Source organism: Artemia sp. Qi Xiang Cuo, chromosome 1 (genome assembly GCF_049724085.1).
Source record: "Artemia sp. Qi Xiang Cuo chromosome 1, ASM4972408v1, whole genome shotgun sequence".
NCBI lineage: Eukaryota > Metazoa > Arthropoda > Branchiopoda > Anostraca > Artemiidae > Artemia > Artemia sp. Qi Xiang Cuo.
Genome location: NC_142794.1, coordinates 5,044,438 through 5,063,813, shown reverse-complemented (window position 1 = coordinate 5,063,813; position 19,376 = coordinate 5,044,438). Strand labels below are relative to the sequence as shown.

Sequence of the window (19,376 nt, the reverse complement as noted above, 5' to 3'; positions counted from 1 at the left end):
TTTACTTTCAGTTAAAAAAACTTTTTTTTTTTTTTTATTTAATTGCAGAAAGAGTCGGATAAACCAAAAACACAGGGAATTTTAATCGTTAAATTAGGATTTATAGAATAAAAATTAATAAAAATTAATGCAGGTTTTGATTTTGGCTCACCGTACATGAATAATCAAAACCAAATTTGCATATTAATTTTACTTTTATTTGGTTAAATGGCTTTCTCGAAAGTTATTAAATTTTATTTACGAACATGTTATTTTTGTTTTTTTTAGTAGTAAATATACGTAGCTTACGAATTAACTTACGTAACGAACTTCAATATTCATGTATTTTTTATACGTATATTAGGGGGTTTTCGCCCCCTAGTTAATACCTCGCTCTTTGCGTTAAAGTTCAAATTTTGCTCCAATTCTTTAAAAATGACCGCTTAATCACAAAGGCCGTTAATTAGAATAAATAGCTCTTATGAAAGTACAAAAAAATCTTTGGCTTAAAGAGCAAGATATTGACTAGGGGGCGAACCCAGTCATATACGTAATAATTTCTGTTCGTTTTACTTTTTGATGTTGCTCCTTACTTTCAGTGGAAAAACTTGTTGTTTTTTTTATTTAATTTCTGATCATTTTTTAAAATAATGCTGGGAAATCCGGTGCCCCCTTCATAGCAATGTCCCTTCCCCCAGTGAAAACTTCCTCCATGGGAAGATCCTCCCGCATAACCTCCGACCCCCCACTACCAGAAAAACATCCCCCCGAAAACGCCTATACTTCCCAATAACCAATACTATATGTAAACATTGGGTAAAGTTTATAACTTTCAGCCCTCCCTCCACGGGCTTTGGGGGATTAAGTCATCCTAAAAGACATATTTATACTATTTTCGACCATGCTGAACAAAATGGCTATCTCAAAATTTTGATCGGGTGACTTTGGGAAAAAAATGAGCGTGGGAGGAGGCCTAGTTGCCCTCCATTTTTTTTGGTCACTTAAAAAGAGCACTACAACTTTTAATTTCTGTTCGAACACGCCCTCCCACGATATTCTAGGACCACTGGGTTGATACGATCACCCGTGGGAAAAAACAAACAAACAAAAACAAATAAACACGCATTCGTGATCTTTCTTCTGGCAAAAAATACAAAATTCCACATTTTTGCAGATTGGAGCTTGAAACCTCTACAGTAGGTTTCTCTGATACGCTGAATCTGATGGTGCAATAGTCATTAAGACTCTATAACTTTTAGGGGGTGTTTCCCCCTTTTCTTGATGAAACTGATATATTTGAAATTAGCATTAAAATTTGATTCTTTTGATGTATCTATTGGTATCAAAATTACATTTTTTATAGTTTCGGTTACTATTGAGCCGGGTCGCTCCTTACTTACAGTTCGTTACCACGAACTGCTTGAAAATTTCCTAATTTTTCCAGATTTAACCAATAAATTAAATAAAAATTTCCCACGCCCTTTTTTTGTCAAATTCAGTCAGAAGTATAGAACTCAAAGAAAAGTATAGAAAGAAAATTAACAGGAAGTAGACAGTAGCAGAAAGAATAGTATAGAACAGTATAGAATAAAAACCATTGAACATTACATAACTGAAGCCATTCACTATGGGAATAAACCTGCAATTCACCATATTTTGTCTGGTACATAATAAAAAGCCTTTCGACTTTTATTTCCGCGATATATTTTTGAATTATGATTTCCAAAGCACTGTGACAAATCAACATATTACAACTACAAAACGGTCAAACACAAAAAACACTATACATTCTGAGACAATATTGAGTGACAACCTTATACTTCGAATATTGGCATAAAAACACTACCATTTGCGTAAATGCTGGAACAATTCTTTTGTTCCCCTTAGAATCCCTTCTCCAGAGGCTTTTCCAGTCGAAACGGGATTTAATTTGGCAAAGGAATACATATTAACTGTAGTTTTACCAAATGGTAGTAATCAGTGTATTCAATTATTGATAACAAACGAATTATTACAACTGATAATTTTACAACTGATACCTTTGGTAGCTCTAAAACTCTTTACAATGCTTCTTTTATTCGCTTTATCCGCTTAAATGCAGACATTTTTTTTGGAGGGGGGGGGGGCACTCGCCCCGTGCGCAGACATTTTAAGAGCGTAAATTTCAAATAAAATAAGCTAGTGTCTATAATCATTTTGTAATTTTGAATTTTTGTTTTTATTAAAATAAAGTAGAGGGCGCAGTTGGCAGTAAGTATAAGCCGAAATTTTCATTTTTCCCATTTCTTCATCACCATTCCTAAGGAGATGAATAGTAAAAGATGATTAATAATTTTGCAGAGGCTAAATTACTTCTTTTTAAGAAAAGTCAGATTTAAACAAATGAAAATTTGCTAATAAATTAGTTTTTAGATTTAAAATTTTTGGGAGACAGGTGCGGGGGGCTAATCGAGATTTTGCTCCGGGAGCAAAAGAGGCCTGAACTGCCACTGCTTTTGATACATCCTACCTTGCCTAAGCTGACAATATTCTTGGTAATTAGTAATTATAATTATTAATTATAAAGAGTCAATCTGAAATTGTGCTGTCACAGATAATTCATAAAGATTCTTTTTCTTTTAACGTAACTAGTCTTTCGCTTAACATTGCTCGAAGCAAAAATTATTGCGACATAATTTTTTTTATGAAAAGTAAGTAATTAGGGTATGTGAATTATAGGGGACATATTGTCTCTCCCTGGTTTTCAAAGCCGGAATTGAATAGAAATGATAGTGAAATTTGTTTCTGTAGGTTGTTAAGCTTCAGCTTAAGAAGTTTTTAAATTTGAAATTTCAATTTAAAAGCTGCATGTTTTTTTAGGAAAGGAACAATAATTCATAGTCAAACTAAAACACAGTACGATTTCCGTTTTCCATTTTAAATTTCTCAAAAGCCATTAATAAAGCAGGGGTAAGCTTGGGCTTGATCTCAAAGCGTATGTCAGAAAGCATTTTTGTCATCCATCACAAATATGCTGAATAGCATTTTTTAAAAATTTAAAAAGCCCCCTTTTCAAGGGAGGCTAAGATTGAACTTTTCCTAAGGAGGAAAAGTTTTATGTATTTTCCATACATCAAAGTCACTAGAATATAAATCTGTAATTGTTCCTATTAATCAATTTATGGAGCAAGATTATGAGGAAGCTGATTTAAAAAAATTTAAATCCTTTAATCTCGGCTTTTAATTTTTAAGATTTTCTCACAAAAAAATTACGAATAAATTAATTCCCCTTGCTCTTTACGTCTCCTGTAGGCTACTTGTTATAACATCCTTTAAAAACGACCAGATAAAAATTTGCATAATGGACTGTCAACAAACAGAAGAACAATAATAGATATTTTATTCTAATAGGTAATAACAGTAATCCAGGAACATCTTTTTTTTTGAATTTAAGTGAAAAAAGACAAAAAACAATTTCATCCACTGAAAAGTTCAGGATTTATTTCTAGCAGCTTTTTTTTCAAAGAAAGTAGGGCTTATTATCTGGAGGTTCAAAATACGTTAAAATAGGCTAGGCTACGTTAAGTACGTCAAAATCCGAAAATAAATAAATAGTAATCCACAGTCAAGCAGCCTCATTCATAAAATTTAGAGAAATAAACATTAAAAATTCCGGTAGCTTTTAGTTACAAGGAATATATTGCAATCAAAACTACTAGGCTTATCTGATATTTTTCATAATTTGGAAGAGAGCAACAATAATTTCAGGGGAACTACTGGCTGCAGAGGCGTAGCTAGGGTTTTCGGTGCCCAGGGAAAATACACGCCCCCCCCTCCATCACTGCCACAATATAAGTAAACAAAAACTCAGTTTGGTGGGGCACCAAACTGAGCCCCTTTAGAGGCTGCACCTGGGGACAGCCGTCTCCCCTCCCCCCCCCCCCCCCAAGAGCAAAAATAATTTCCTTTCAAGGTGCTCAGCAGAATAGTTTACTATTTATTCTCGTTGCTCTTCTTCTCAGCAAACACGAAGTATAATTATGTGTACGATGGCTCGGTATAAACAGTAGCATTTATAGTTGAGAAGTCAGAGGATATTTAGGAGATTGTTTGGCTAAGAAGTTGTTGACTACTGAATATGATTATGTTGAGTATGTACTATGAATGTAATGCAAAGATTACCAAGCGTGGCAAATTAAGTCTCGAAGTTCTTGGCCGTACCAGGTATGGAAGACATTGCAAGACTATGGAGATGGAATAATGGATGAGGCATAGATGATGTGGTGACAAAACTGATAGGAAATATTTCACGAGATCAAGAGGCACGGGTTTGGCAGCATGAAAAAAGCCTCTCTCACTTGCTGAACATCTACGGGGTTTTAAGGAGACACGTGTTGAAGAGATTTTTTTTGGGTGAATTTAACAGATGAGTTATAACATGTTACTGTTTTTGTTGAGACGTAACTTACGAATTAACTTACGCAACAAACTTCTATATTAGCATGTTTCTATTACGTATATTAGGGAGTTTGCCCCCTAGTCAATACCCCGCTCTTTACGCTAAATTTCGAAATTTTTTTGAATCAGAATTAAATATAAACGGAAAAAAGCATAATTGAAATAGAAACGAAAAAAAAAAAAACAGAAGTTGGTTACTCCTTTTCTGTTTTGATCTGGGCAAGGTAACCAGGTAGGGTGTGCTAAAGTATAGGATAGCTAGCCCAAACCCTCATTGGACTTTCTGGACAACTGGGGAAAAGTAGAAAATAATTGTTGTATAGTGAGTGATGAATTTTTTGTAAGTGTTGAAATGTTCGGACGACTCCTCCGGCTAACAAAGGAGCACATGAATAGAGTCTTGTAATTTGTGCAATGTTTTTGTTCATGTCATGTGAATGAATTAGAATTGGGCTTTTTATTTTGTACTGTCATCAAGGCCGTAACCAGGGGGGGGGGGGTTACCCGGTTTGAACCCCCCCCCGGAAATTTTTGACCGAGTCGAAAATTAGTCTAAAAAATACCTGTAAAGACAAAACCTTACCAGAAAAAAAAAATATACTAAATCCACACTAAATCCTATTGCATTTTGTGGGTTAACGGTTCTGATTAGCTTACGCAATTAGGTAACCGTAGGTAACCCCATGTTCACCTGACCTTGCATAGTAAATTAGGGTTAATAATATGCGCTCTGATCAGCTTACGCAATTAGGTAACCCCATGTTCACCTGACCTTGCATAGTAAATTAGGATTAATGGGCGCTCGAGGTATGGTTTAAGAGAGTGCATGATTGTCAGTTCATTTCAGTTCAATTTCGGACTTGGCTAAGAGGAGAGCAATTTTCAATATGAAAAGGAAGTGTGACATTACGTCGTTTTTCGCCCCGAATTGGGCCAGGGATGTTTCTGACAGTGGCGTTAGCGTGACGTCTGCGGAGCATTCATCTACACCTGTGGATCCGAAGGGCCCTGGAACCATCGTTGAAGCTTCTGAATCACGCACACTGGAACCAACCATGACGCAACACGCACTTGCACCAACCCAGTCTTTGTCGTTGTTTGCAAATGATATCGGTCGTTTCGTCAACAAATCATCCAGTCTCGATTCAAATTCTAAACTTCATTTGCTGAAGAGCCCTTGGACTCCAGATGTCTCCTACATTTTTCCAGTATCTGAAAAATGGAAGCTGAAGTTTCAGTTAACTTGGCTCGCTCGTTTCAGTTGGTTGTCCTACTCTCCGTCTGAGGACGCTGCTTTTTGCAGATTTTGCGTTCTGTTCTCGTCAGAGACAGCTGGCAAAGGCTGCCACCAGCGCTTGGGGAATCTGGTCACCAAACCATTCAGGAACTGGAAGGATGCGATAGAGTGCTTCACAGCTCACCAACAAGCACAGTTGTAGTATTTAACTGTATGTAAATACTTGTCTTGTTTTTGAGTTACTAAAAAAAAAAAATGCCCCTTATAGATACGAAAGTATGCCTAGTGGACGCGTACTCGTTCGCAAGGGGCGAACTAACGGTCTCGAGCTAACATAATGTTGCTCGAGGGTGTTAGACAAAGTCCACGGGAAAAAATCGGGTAACTCCCCCTCCCCTAACAAAAATCCTGGATACGGCCCTGACTGTCATGGCACTAGGGCATTTAGGGCAATTAAAATTAATATTTATGATTAGCAAATTAAGTCAAAGGTGGCCTAGAAGGAATAATATGGTCGACTAGTGATCTACTTGTTTATATTCATGATTTTAAACCGAGGTTTTGTATGGTCCAGAATAATGTGGAATTATATTAGGAAAAAAAATCCGTAGAGCAAAAACTATATAATACTGACCAAACAATGAGACTAAAACAATTTATTTTGAAGCTCTAGAACTATGACTGTCCCCCCCCCCCCGCTATGAATGAAATAATGAGGAAAGGGAAGAAATATAGTTAAATGAAACCATAAAATTAAGTTTTGAGAAGAACATTAAAATTACCAAGTCAACATATTTGACTGACTCGTTGCTAAAGCAGTCGGAATATGGCAGTAATTGAGACCAACTAAGTGGCAGCATTGAGACCGATTAAGTGGCAATTTTGAGGTAGTAATAAGACTATGTGATACTGAGTCTCTATATACAATTCTGTGTAAGTACATCACTAGTACAGATGCTGATATGCGGTAACCAAAAGAACTCTCTAAATGACACTTAAAGCTTCACACTGGGATGGAGATATGAAAGGGGAATTTCCTCCTTCCTTAGACTGGTTTGAAAGCCCACCAAAGAAAAGAACTATGGTCTAAAAGCAATTTTGACCCCCTCCCCTTTTAATCCCTTCCTCAGGAGGTTGAGCCTGTCTGCATCTATTATTACAATCCAACTTTGTACTACTTCCGGCCTTCCGATGTCAGTCGCAAAAATTGTTGACGTAATCAGGAGCACAAGGAAAAAATTATTTAGGCCGGGTAAAAATCTTAAGTTACGCCCTTGTTACAAGACCAAGTAACCATCATTTGAAGGAAACAAGCTTTCAAGCCAAATATCCATCTGCCATGAAATCCAGGCAAAAATCCAGCTATATGTTAGGGACTTTTTTGCTAGATAAGAAATTTTTTTCCATGGATCCAATCAAATAATTAAAACAGCACAACTTTAGCCACTTTTTAGCCACCCTACGAAAATTGAAGAATTAAAAATTTCTAGTAACCACTACATTTCTTCGAGCTCAAAAGCTATCGTTAGCTAGCATTGACTTTGTGCTACGGACTTTGGAATACGGCAAAGGGAATGTGAAGGCATGGAAACAAACAGAAAGGCAAACCTCTCCTAGCCTTACGCAGATGATTTGAGCATCCTAAATAGAAATGTTAGCAAAATTAACAAATTTTTTGGAAGGTTTTAGAGTTCAGAGTTCAAAAACAGATTTGATAATTAATGATAAGAAGACTTAATCGCCTAGACTAGGAATAAATGAAGGTAGAGAAGTGACGTTGGGAAGCGAGAAGACTGATCAAGCGGATGCCTTCACTTCTCTGGGTAGTATTATCAGAAGAGAAGGTGTATGAAGTTAAACTTTAAGAAAGTAGAATAGCAAATGCCCAGGGTTTTTTACGGTTGAAAAAAGTTGGGGTACTTGTATGATATAACCCCTACCTAATATTCATCTGATATGTTTCTCTGACTCTCAATTTGGGCTATATATTTGCACATTAGGGGGGAGAGTAAAGTATAGCGGGATGCATGCCTAAAGTGTTAGGTACAACCATTCTGAATATTATGAAGTAAGAATTGTTTTCTAACTTCACACAGTCCAAATCTTTACCCCCAACCTCCTAATGTGCAAATTTATAGCCCAAATTATATATTTTCCATCTATTCTGTCAGTTGTCCTTGTCTTGTCTCAGGCTCAGATGAAAGAAACTAACGGAAAAAACCGGTTCTATAATGCGTCAATGAATTAACAACTTGAGCGGTAGGGGCTATATCATACAGGTAGCAAAGTTTGGAAGAAAAGTTTGTAAGTCTAAAAACTAAAATTAGAATATTGGAAGTTACAATAATGACAGTGGTCCAGTAAGGTTTTTATCTGGACTGTTTTTATCCAGAGCAAACATAGAATTATTAGCTTTCAAATGAATGGTCAAAAACGTCTTAAATGTCATCTCAAAATCGATTTCCCCTTTCTACCCAGGGAATGGGTTTTGTACACCCGTACTGTCTCTTAAGTATTAAATTTCTTCAATCTTTTCATTCCACTTTTTTCTAACTTCTTACTCCTTTCCTACGTCAAAATTAAAAAAAGTATGCCACGGTTGTCGGTTATTCAAGATCCATGGTTTCCGCTTGTCACTCTTTCTGCGGGAGATGAAAATACAGGATTTCTTCCTTATTTATATTCTGGACACAAAACCGTGGACTCAAAAAAGTAAAACAAATTCCAGTCGGCACAAAATTTCATGGAAACAAGAATGTTCAAATAAAGGAATAAAAATTTGTCAAGATGTATGGTCACAGTAACGATCTCTGAATGCCTGGAAGCGTTTCTAGTGAATAAAAACACCTCAAATTCCTAAATCCTTCCCAAGTTTAATGTTCTCTTTTAAGTATACAGGAAAAATAAATATGTTTTTAGGCATTTGTTGCAATTTAGTACAAAATAAACTCTTGAAAATCGTTCTGAAAATTGCTTTCTTCCCTATGAAAGTGTGAAGCCCCTTAAAGCGTGCGCTGTTTATGGCTCCCCTCCCTCCAAAGTTTTTTTTTTGCGAGAGACGGCCCTTCTGAATACTTAGGTAAAGTCGGTAATTTAATGCTGGTACATTCTGTATACCAAACTTTGCGGTTCCTTTGCACATTTCTAGAAATTAAGAGACACGATTAAAAATGACTTTTAGCGGTCCAAAAACACTCCTCTCTCATCTCGCAACAATTAGTTCATGGATTACAACAACTAACCTTGCATCAAGATCCCTTAAGACGGGAGGAGGCGTAAGGGGTGAAGAGATCCTGGGAAGAGTCGCATATCCTTGGACATGAATGTCCATTGTGTCAGGGGTCCAACGTCCTAATTCAGTAACTGACGTGCGGGTCCTATAAGAAAAAAGATGATTATTTAATGAAAAAGTTAGACTTATTTTAACTACATATTGCGTCAGTAACTATAATGACAGAATCACAACGTTAAACTGCCCGAATCCAAGAAATTACCGTCGTTCTACCTTTCTTCAACCCAGAGAAGCTTTTACTGCTTCCCCGTTCCCCAAAATCCGTCCAAGTTAACATTATTTGAACGATAAAGTCCCGCATCAATTCTCATTAAGGAAAGCTTATACGAACTCACAAATTTCCGAGTTTCCTGTATTTTTATACATTGTTTCCCCTTTTCGTCTTTTCTCATTTAATAGATCCCAGTCTATTTTTGGTTTGAATTATTGACTTAATCCTGATTTGCATAGTATTCGGTTTAATTCTGGATGCTTTACGATATAACTGAGTTTGACTGTTATGTCAAAAATAGATGATACCTTTCTAACCTACAACAAGACCAGCACGCAGGTTCGGGCATAGGGACTTCCCAAGATACATCCAGAGAACCCTTGGAAATAGAGACTCAAAGTAAACTTTTGAGCCCTCCCCCCACTCTTATATGCATTCCCCTAATACCCCCATAAAAGGCTCAACCTGTGTTACATTTATTACCATGTTCTAAGGACTATAAAGTGATTGTTTCTCGCAGCGTCAGCAAAAAAGGTTGTTCTCTTCCTTTGAGGGTACATTTAATTATTCAATTAATTGTAAAGGTGAAATCAAAGTGGCAAAAAGCCAACAAACAGCAAAATTCAACCAGAGTGTTTTCTTAGTTATTGTTATGATTTACGACCTTATTACTATAAAAGAAACATGGAGATTACTGTCATGTACTTCCGTGTCAAAAAGAGTGCTTTAATTCCATAGCTTTCCTTATGTGGGGTATTTATTCAAGTCGTGACGTATTTCACATTTGGGACATTATTCCCAAAAAAAGGGAAATTACTATCATATACTTCTGTGTTGATACGAGTGCTGTATTTTCACTGCTTTGCTTTCGTAGCGTATTTTGTTGAGTTGTAAGATATTTGTTACGTATTTTATTTTTGTGGTGAAAATCAAGTATTGTGCAGTAGGCATCAAGACATGGCTAATTGTAGGAAAAAATTGGCTAAATTGTAAGAAAAAAGCCAAGACAGATAGTCCGAGTAATTGAGAGGCAAAAATGTTTAAATGGCACTATTACTGCTTACGTAAAACGTTACTGCTTAAGCTTGAATCAGGAATACCAAATATCCCGTCTTTTTACCAGCTTAACCTTAGAAAAACCTTAATTAAGCCACTTTATAAGAAAGGTGATAAAAGTGAGTGTAGTAATTATCGAGGCATTAGTCTTTTCTTTTGTATTAGTTTTATATTAAATCAGGAGTTAAGCAGGGTTGTGTTCTATCCCCCTTATGTGGATTATTTTAAGGAGTGGATTATTTTAAGGAGTGGATTATTTTAAGGACTTTTTCTTAAGGAGCACAGGGAAGGCAATGGGAGGCCGCGGAATCAAATGGGGAGGAAAAAGTCTCCTGGACTTGGATTATACTGATGATTTAAGAATCCTAGAGGAAAGTGTGGACAAAATCAATGAACTTTTAAAGGTTTTGCGAGTTCAGGGTGTTAGAATAGGTTTAAAAATTAATGTTTAGAAGAATAAATTACTATGGCAAGGAATAAGTGAAGATGAAAAGGTGACGTTGGGTAACGAAAAGATTGATCAGGTGGGCAGCTTCACTTACCTTGGTAGTATTATTAGTAAAGATGGTGGGAGCAGTGAAGATGTTAAAAGTAGAATAGCCAAAGCTCAGGGTGTTTTTTCACAGTTAAAAAAAGTTTGAAAGAATAGGAAGATAATTCTGCAAACCAAGAATAGAATATTAGAAGCTACAGTGATGACAGTGGTCAAAAATGGCTCTGAAGCATGGGAGCTCCGAAAAGCGGATGAAGATTTGCTAGATGTTTTCCAGAGAAATTGCTTACGGATTGTTCTGGGTACCCGGCTGACTGACCGTATTTCAGACAATAGGCTGTATGAAAAATGTGGTTCAATACCGCTCTTCGAAATGAAAGAAAGAAAACAAGGTTATAATGAAAGAAAGGTTGAAGTGGCTAGGGCATGTTATGCAGATGAAGGATGACAGATTGCGGAAGATTCTCCTGTTCAATCTACCGTCTAGGGCTAAACGGAAAGCAAGTCATCCTCGTCTGGGGTGGGAGGATGTCATAAAGAAAAATTTAACGAAAACGGGAACTTCGTGTGAGGGTGTAAAGATCGAGGCTTTGAATAGATTTGGATGGAGAAGGACCGTGTATAGCTTTGTTGGCATCAGGTAGCTTGGTGCTGCAGTAAGTTGTTAGTAGTAGTAGTAGTAGTTTACCAGCTGTTGTATATATTTGTTGCCATTCGGTAAAGACCTGATCACGTAAACTCTCTGTGTTTCTATGCTATCACACCGAAGATCGATAAAATGAAAATTGATTAATCTGGCAAAAGAAGCGAGGAACCATAAAATATACACTTGTTTTCCTTCGTTTTCGTTTAGTAATAAGGTAACTAATGGATTTTCAGAAGAAAAAAAAACAGCAAAAAACCCCAAGGACTTTTGCAAGCAAATTTTTCCACATCTATAGCTCACTTTCTGAAATTATTAAAGCAAATTCATATTTATTTAAAATATGGCGATTAAGTACAAAAAAATAACAAAAAGGTAACAAAAAAAGGTATATGATAGTAAAAAGAAAATTAATTAACTAACACTTATCATATCTATCTTTAAAACGAGACGTCAGTTTGTGACAGTTTATATTAAAACATATATCAATTATTCAAGTGTCTTGGGATCTCGTACCAATGGGATTTATGAAGCTTAGAGTTACTTGTGCTCGGGTAAGTTAGGCTCAGGTAAGTGCTCGGGTAAGTTAGGCTCGGTAAGTGATCGGGTAAGTTAATTCCGGCCTACGTCTTAGCTACATGAAATTGGTAGCTTTCAAACTTACATTTAAAAAGCATGTTTTGGCTCGGTTTTTCTTCGCAGTTGCACTACTCAGTGTCTACTAAATTTCTCCCTGATGGCATTGGCTTATAAAAACAAAAAGGGTACTTATGTGTTATATAATACACATTCGAGAAGTGAAGTTTGGTGAATGCTAATGAAATAAAACAAAATATGATGAAAAATACAATACATTAGTCACAAAATTATGGAAACTACAACAAAGAATTATGGAAGGGGCGCCCGGGGTGTATTGTAGTAAAAACGTCACCTAAACTAAACCTAATCTAACCTAACCAAAATACCTTCTAAATATTGAATTAAAATATATAATTTAGATATATATAATTAAAATATATAATATATATATATATAATATATAATGAATTAAAATATATAATTTATAATTTATATAAAAATATATAAATGTATAATAATTGAATTAAAATAAAAATATAAAATAAATAATGTAGTTTCCCACCGACCCGAAGCTAATTGTCTGGTATAAACACAATACTGTCTCAAGTTTGCAATACAAGTTCTTCTCGTGTATATTAGAGCCGTTCTTTTGCATTACGACCTTGTATCTAAGATCTCACATTTTTCTGCAGATTTCCGTTCTTTTAACTCATCTTTGTTCTAAGATATTACAGCTCACTGATGTTAGCAAAAATGTGAATAGTATGAAAGTAGCAGCTAGCCCAGGATGCATAAATAAATATAAAACAATTACAATGTTACTAAATATAAATTAATACTAGAAGATAGCCGAGAGGCCCACATTCACCCAGAGCAAAAAACCATACAAATAACTTTACAAGACAATTAATTAAAAGTAATCCTGAACTAAATGAAATTTTATTCCTTTTTATTAAATGGATAGAAGAAAATTTATCAATAAGATCCGTGTGAGCATCCCAGCACTGGGCTATTGACACAAACGGAGCGAATTTGGATCTCTCAGTACTTTACTTGTCAATGTAGATACTCTTTTTTGTTGAGTGTTATAATGATGTAAATCTTGTGATTAGGATAACAAACTTTGATTGAGGTAATATGGCGGTAATTTCTTAATGTCATAATCGAATTTGAAAAGAATTGCTTCAAAAGTAAATTATTAAGAAACTGGAAGTATATCTAGATAAGTATATAAAGATGCTGTAGAAGACTTAATTTGAAAGTGTAATAGGTTACGGAACAAAAAGTTTAAAGATTCTTAGGGCTTTATTTTGTAAAATCTGTATTGGTTCAATATGGCTTTTAAATGTAGATAAATATACTAGAGAACAATAATTAATATTTGACTGAATCAGAGCAAAATACATGCTTCGTAAAGCAGAGTAGGGCAAATAATGCTTCACCCTCGCATCAAAACAACATACCTTGATTTCTTTAAGCGTAGATTTGGAATGTGTTTTTTAAAAGATAGGCTTTCGTCAATCACAAGTCCAAGGTACTTTATCGTTTTCACCCAAGATATTGATAATAGATATTTTGAAGAAGTAACTCGGAATGGAAGTTAAGTATTCGAATCCGGTATTCGTAGTCAACATATGATTTAACATAATATGTTGTAGGTTGTATATGTTACGTCATACGTTATGTTATGTGGAAATAACTGTTCCGTTTAACGTAAAATGAACTTTAAGATGCTTTGCGATATTAGTATCCATTTGCTGTTCTTCTTGCATATGTTTGTGGATTTCTTTCCTTTGCTATTTTTTCCTTTTATTACTCCGGTAGTGACATAATGTCTTTTTAGTGGGAAATAAAGGTCATTCATTTATTCGCAAAAAATCGAATGTATATCTATCTGTGTGTGTGTGTCCTGTACGCACCACTTCAATATTCATCCGATCACCAATAAACTTTGACGGTTGCTTCCGTTCATATTATTCACATATTCTGGACATTATTCACGACACACGTCGTGCGAGTTAATAATCCTAGCATAATTTCTCAAATACTTTTTAAATTCAAAAATACGATCGTTATTTTACGTGTGGGGAAAATTTTTCGGTGAGAGGAATTGTCAGGGAGGAAGCTTTCCGGATGAGAATTTGTCTAGGAGGGGGGGGGGGTTCTCGGGGGAATTATCTGTACAGTTTTCCGGGGAGAGAACAGTCCGCAGGGAGAATTTTTCAAATACTTTTAAGTTTAAAAATACGATCACAATTAATACGAGGAGGGGGATTTTCCATAAGGTAGAATTTTTCGGGGGAATTTTCAGCGGAGAGGAAGTTTTCTGCAGAGGAGATAGTTTCCGTGGGAGAATTTTCCTTGAATTTCCTTTCTTTTGAAATTAAAGCAACGCGCGGCGGGCAAGCGAATTTTCAGTAAATATCAAGTCGATAGCCCAATTTGAAGTAGGGCTTTCGACAAGCCTTTGACATCCCTCCTTAACGTTTGGATGATTAGATATCGCTTCTTGTGAACATGTTATGTTTATTGTATCTTCAAAAGCATGTTTGGCTTTTATTTTTTCTTCCAGTGCAGTACTTTTTCTTCATACAGTTGTTAAGCAGGCTTCTATTAAATTTATTAATTGATGATTACACCAGTATCTTAGAAAATTGTCTTGGAAACCACATACTTATTTTTTGTCATTTTAAACTACAGAGTCTAAGTACTTTGATTTAAATTAGGTAATGCCGTAAACAAACAAACAAACAAGGAAGAGACAGATATACAATGCAGAATATTTTTCATTCGCCTTAGTTTCCAATTGATGCATCTTAAGGAATTTCATAAAATACTAACGATAAACAAACAGCGACTAAAAAGTTAGATTATAAAAAAAAAAAAAAAAAAAAAAAAAAAAAAAAAAAAAAAAACGAAACTACGACTTACTTTCTAAATACAGTACAACAAACTTGTCAGACTTATCACCAAAATGTGATCTTCCATTTATTTATATTAAATATTTGCATTTATTAATTATTTATTGATTAGCATTTATTAGTACAATACAAGTATTTCTATAATATTTGCTTTTTCTGCAGTACACCAATATTTTAGAAAAGTGTCTTAGAAACAACATTCCTTTCTTTTCATCATTTTAAACTGCTTACCCTGCTACATTTCTTTCTGTTATTCTAGTTTCCCCTTATTTGAAATAGCTATCTTTTTCTCTTCAAGAAATACGAAAGATAAAAGGCTTTTCATGTGTCTTGAATAGTCCGCAACTTTCCCGGTTCTGTCTTATAATAGACTCATAAGCGAACGATTATCGTTGTTTTATTTTTTCCCCACTCTATAGGTCTTTTATCGCTAAGGTGTTAAGCGTTTCTATGATTCCCCCACCAGGTCGTAAAGTAGTGAACTGATTAGAGATCTAACAAGTCTTTCTAAGTTTAGTGAACTGACTGAAGGAAGATAAGAATTCTGTTGTAGCGTTTCTTTTTATTTTCATCTAAGTCGTAGAAAACTTTTTTTTGTGTTTTATAAACTTTTACGACTTTGGAATTTTGATTACTTGAATTTTGAACTATTCTGATGCTATAGGGAGAGTATTTTGACTACTTCTTTTAATGTATTCGAATATTTGATTTGATACTATATTAGGTGCTTGTTAATTATACGGAATACATCCAAAAAGTGAAGTTAGATTAATCCAAATGAAATATAACAAAATGTTATGCAAATATAATACTTTATTACCAAAACTATGGAAACCACGGCTAAGAATTATGGAAAGCAGGCCGCACAGAACGCATTATATTAAATACTTAACTTAACAGAACCTGACCTAGCTCCCAACCACCTATATATATTGAATATTTAATTAAAACATACCTACATCGTAGTTTTTCTCACTCAAAATAAGCAAACCACAACCGATTGCAGAGGCGAACCGGTTTTGTCAGATCTTACCGAGCAAAATTCTTGAGTGTGCACCGTATAATTAACAAGTACCCTATATTATGTCTCTCTTACCAGGTCGTATAGTCGTTAACTGATTAGAGATGAAGCAAATCTCTTTTTTTCCAATAGCAAGGCTTTCATTAGAGACGTAACAATTCTTTCCATGTATAGAAAGCCAAGTATAGGCATCTTTTATCTTGTAAATCGTACAAATTTCCTTAGCATTTTCTAAAGATTTACAATATTAGGGGATCCTTTTATGGATTTTTTTTTCTCAGATTTGTCAAACCTTCAGTCATTTTTCATACTACAGGGATATTATTACAGGAGTATAGGGATATTATTTCGATAGTTTGTTTGGTTCTCCTACCAAGTTGTAAAGTGACTAAAAAATAGTCGCCTCAAAAAAAGCCCGAATTTTCAACGCCACGGCCTAAAAAATCCTGCTGTACTCTTCTGAGACGTGGCAGCTAAGAAAGGTCGATGCCGCTTAAACTAAACACCTGTGTCGGGTTGATAATTTCAAATTGTATGATAACATCCGTAATACTAAGATCCTAACTACCATCAAGCTGGCAAATCTCTTCTCTCAAGCAGAACTCTGTTCTTTGAGGTGATACGGCCACCTACTCCAACTCTCACCAGGTTATCCCGCCAAGTAATCATACAAGGATTTCAATCCCTCGCAAAATGATTTCAATGCCACGCAACAGATGGTCTGATGCGGTAAACCAACGCCACTTCAGTCGTAATACCAACACAAATAAAGCCTCATCCTCCCATCCCCGACCAAGGCCATTCGGAGAAAACTGACAGTTCTGTCAACTAGTTCCTTCTAGACCCTGTTGAATAAGACCGTTAAGTCGGTCAAAGACAAGTATTTGGAATTCAGAGCAACCTTTAGCAAAGTAAACACTTTTTTGGAGGGGGGTAAATATGTGCCAATTTAAGGGCACAACATGTAAAATAGGTTTTTGTCATAAGAAATAAAAATTCGACTTTCTCTGATGAGGGTTAAGGTCTGTAACTAATAGAAGAAACTTGGCACAAGACCACCATTATTCAAATACTTTTATGTCTTCTTGTCAAGGCACTTTAATATATAATTTTGACAATGGCTTCAGGCACATGTGCTGGAGAGCCTTTGGTCACGGCCTCATCCCCCTAAAAACTTAAAAACCCTTCCAAAAATATATCTCTATCCCTTTTCCATTTACCCCCCCCCCCCCAAAAAAAAAAAATACACCTACGCACATACAGGGCCATATCCAGAATTTTTCTCGGGGGGGGGGGATGCACGCATAAAACAAAATTATATGTATTTTTTACGCTTTTGCGAGTCGGAAAAAAACATTCCGGGGGGGGGGGGGTTGCTTATTTCATAAAATTTGAAATATACAATTTGAGTCAAGTTTCAATTTGACCAACCGAGTTCAGTTTTTTTTTATCATCTGTTCGTTTTGTCTTCTGCCAAGCTTTATAAATGTTAAGAAGATATTTTTTTCAAATGCGATATCCTTGTTTTAGGAAAAAAAATCCATTTTTTATGAAGATTAAACATTATCCTCATCACAAATTGTACTACAAATTGTTTTAACGCGGTGAAGAAATAATACACAAGAAAGAAAATACATAAAGCTAAATCAGAGACCAACAAAATGAAAGAGGTATGTGCTATACTAGTTTTCGTAAGAAAAATGGATACAAGGAAACGAAAAGGAACAATAAGTAACAGCCACAATAAAATAAAACATATAAAACAACCAAAATAAATTTAGTTGTAGATCTTTCTGATCCACCCACTCCCAACCCCCTGCGAGGCGTGAGTGCAACATACTTTTACATAGTTTTAACTTAAATTTATACAAATCTGTCGAAAAAGAAAGCTCAGTAACGCAAATTTATATTTCAAAGTTATAAAGTTGTAAACCCAAATTCTAAGCAAGTTCCAGCACCTCCCTTCTGTGAGTCTTTATATTACAAAAAAAAAAAAAAAAAAAAAAAAAATAAATAAAAAAATCGTAGGACCCGCCCCCTTCTCTCTTAAAACTTCTAGATATACCGCTGAAGGACGTAAATTCGGTTTAGATAAGGTGCAACAGGAAGCATGTGAAGGGAAATGAACAAATTCGAAGTGAAGTAAAAGATAGAAGCAAAATTAGGAATCTCTTGGTTGACACACCGACAAGAAAATTTTGAGAAAAGCTTCTCAGGTGCTGTTGTGCTCATAGTTATATCAAATACACTACTAAATAATAAATATACTGCTAAGATAATTTATATTGGTTACAAATTTCTTTTGTTTGAAGTCTGCGCTTGCTAATGGCGACTTTGCCCACTCTCGGCAGTTCTGTGGATGTTGTGTTTGTTTTTTACTTATTTTCCCTTGCGGCTTGACAACGATTTAAGGGTACGCCTTTATTCAAGTTCCTGCTTTTAGTAGTGACAGTAAAGAAGCAGTCGTTTCACTCTTGGATTCTTCTATTTCTTTGGGAAGGAGGAGTAGCTAGGGAGGGACGTAAGAAAAGGAGGACTTCTGTTACGTTTATTTAACTGAAAATAGAAACTATTGATAAACCTGGTCAAAAATTTGAATACCGATCAACACATAAACGGGAAGTCCCACTGAAATTAGTCAAAGTAGCCCACGTCAGAAAAATAAAAACAGAAGAATACATTTTTGGTGCTTTGAACCCTCTCCTCAAACCTCCAGAAAAAATAATCTGAAGTTTAAAGGATATGATTGTTATTATCGAGATGGTGCTTAAACTATGAAAGATGTAAAAAAGATACCAATAGAAAGCAAGGAGAGATGAAGGAAACAGAAGGAGGGAGAAGATGATCTCACCGAAAAGGGCTGGCTGTCCTCTGATACGAAATAAGCCCATCATAGCTTGGGACTGAGAGCCGGTGGAATTCAGGACTCCGCCGCCACTGCCTGTGCAAACAAAAAATAAAAAGCGAAAAAAGCGAACAAAATTAAAATAATATGGTGAAAGCAAATGGGTACAATATACCATGCGTAATTATAGAAATAGTCCTGAGAACTAAGGTGACATTAATAGCGCGTTTAAAATCCAATTTACGAGCTCTGTACAATTATACTCATTTTAGTAAGATATCTGATCTTTATACTTGCCAAACTGAGTTGCCCACAAAACGAAAAAGCATAGAAAATTAAAAAGGAACACATTCAACATTCTAGAACAAAACACGTTGCTGGAAATCAAATTGTGTTACTAAAACATATCAAACATATAAATAATACTGAGGAACCACGATGGATTTACCTACTTGTGGACCCTAGGTAAAAAAAAAGATCCTAGGACCCGTCGCCAGAGTGCTTTTTTTTTTTTTTTTTTTTTTTTTTTTTTTTTTTTTTTTTTTTTGAAATGTCAGCGTGTTTCAATAGCGAACCTCGGTACGCAAACTACTATTGAATGATGCGCATTAAGTCAGATAATTTTAAACGTATGTTTGGGCATCCACAAGAATATTATATAG

The 19,376-nt window shown here is 35.3% G+C and overlaps 1 protein-coding gene across 3 annotated transcripts in view; it reads right to left on the bottom strand.

The window, feature by feature from the left end:
- Window positions 1-19,376, bottom strand: part of Asator (tau-tubulin kinase asator) — a 141,884-nt gene that overhangs the window by 5,203 nt on the left and 117,305 nt on the right. For 2 of the 3 annotated variants that reach the window (XM_089086895.1, XM_089086974.1), the window contains exons 16-17: window positions 18,721-18,810; window positions 8,896-9,030 (exon numbers count right to left, since the gene is read on the bottom strand). In XM_089086895.1, coding sequence (XP_088943021.1) covers window positions 8,896-9,030; window positions 18,721-18,810 — 225 coding nt within the window. The remainder of the gene's footprint in view (window positions 1-8,895; window positions 9,031-18,720; window positions 18,811-19,376) is intronic. The other variant, XM_089087049.1, reaches the window with a different exon arrangement.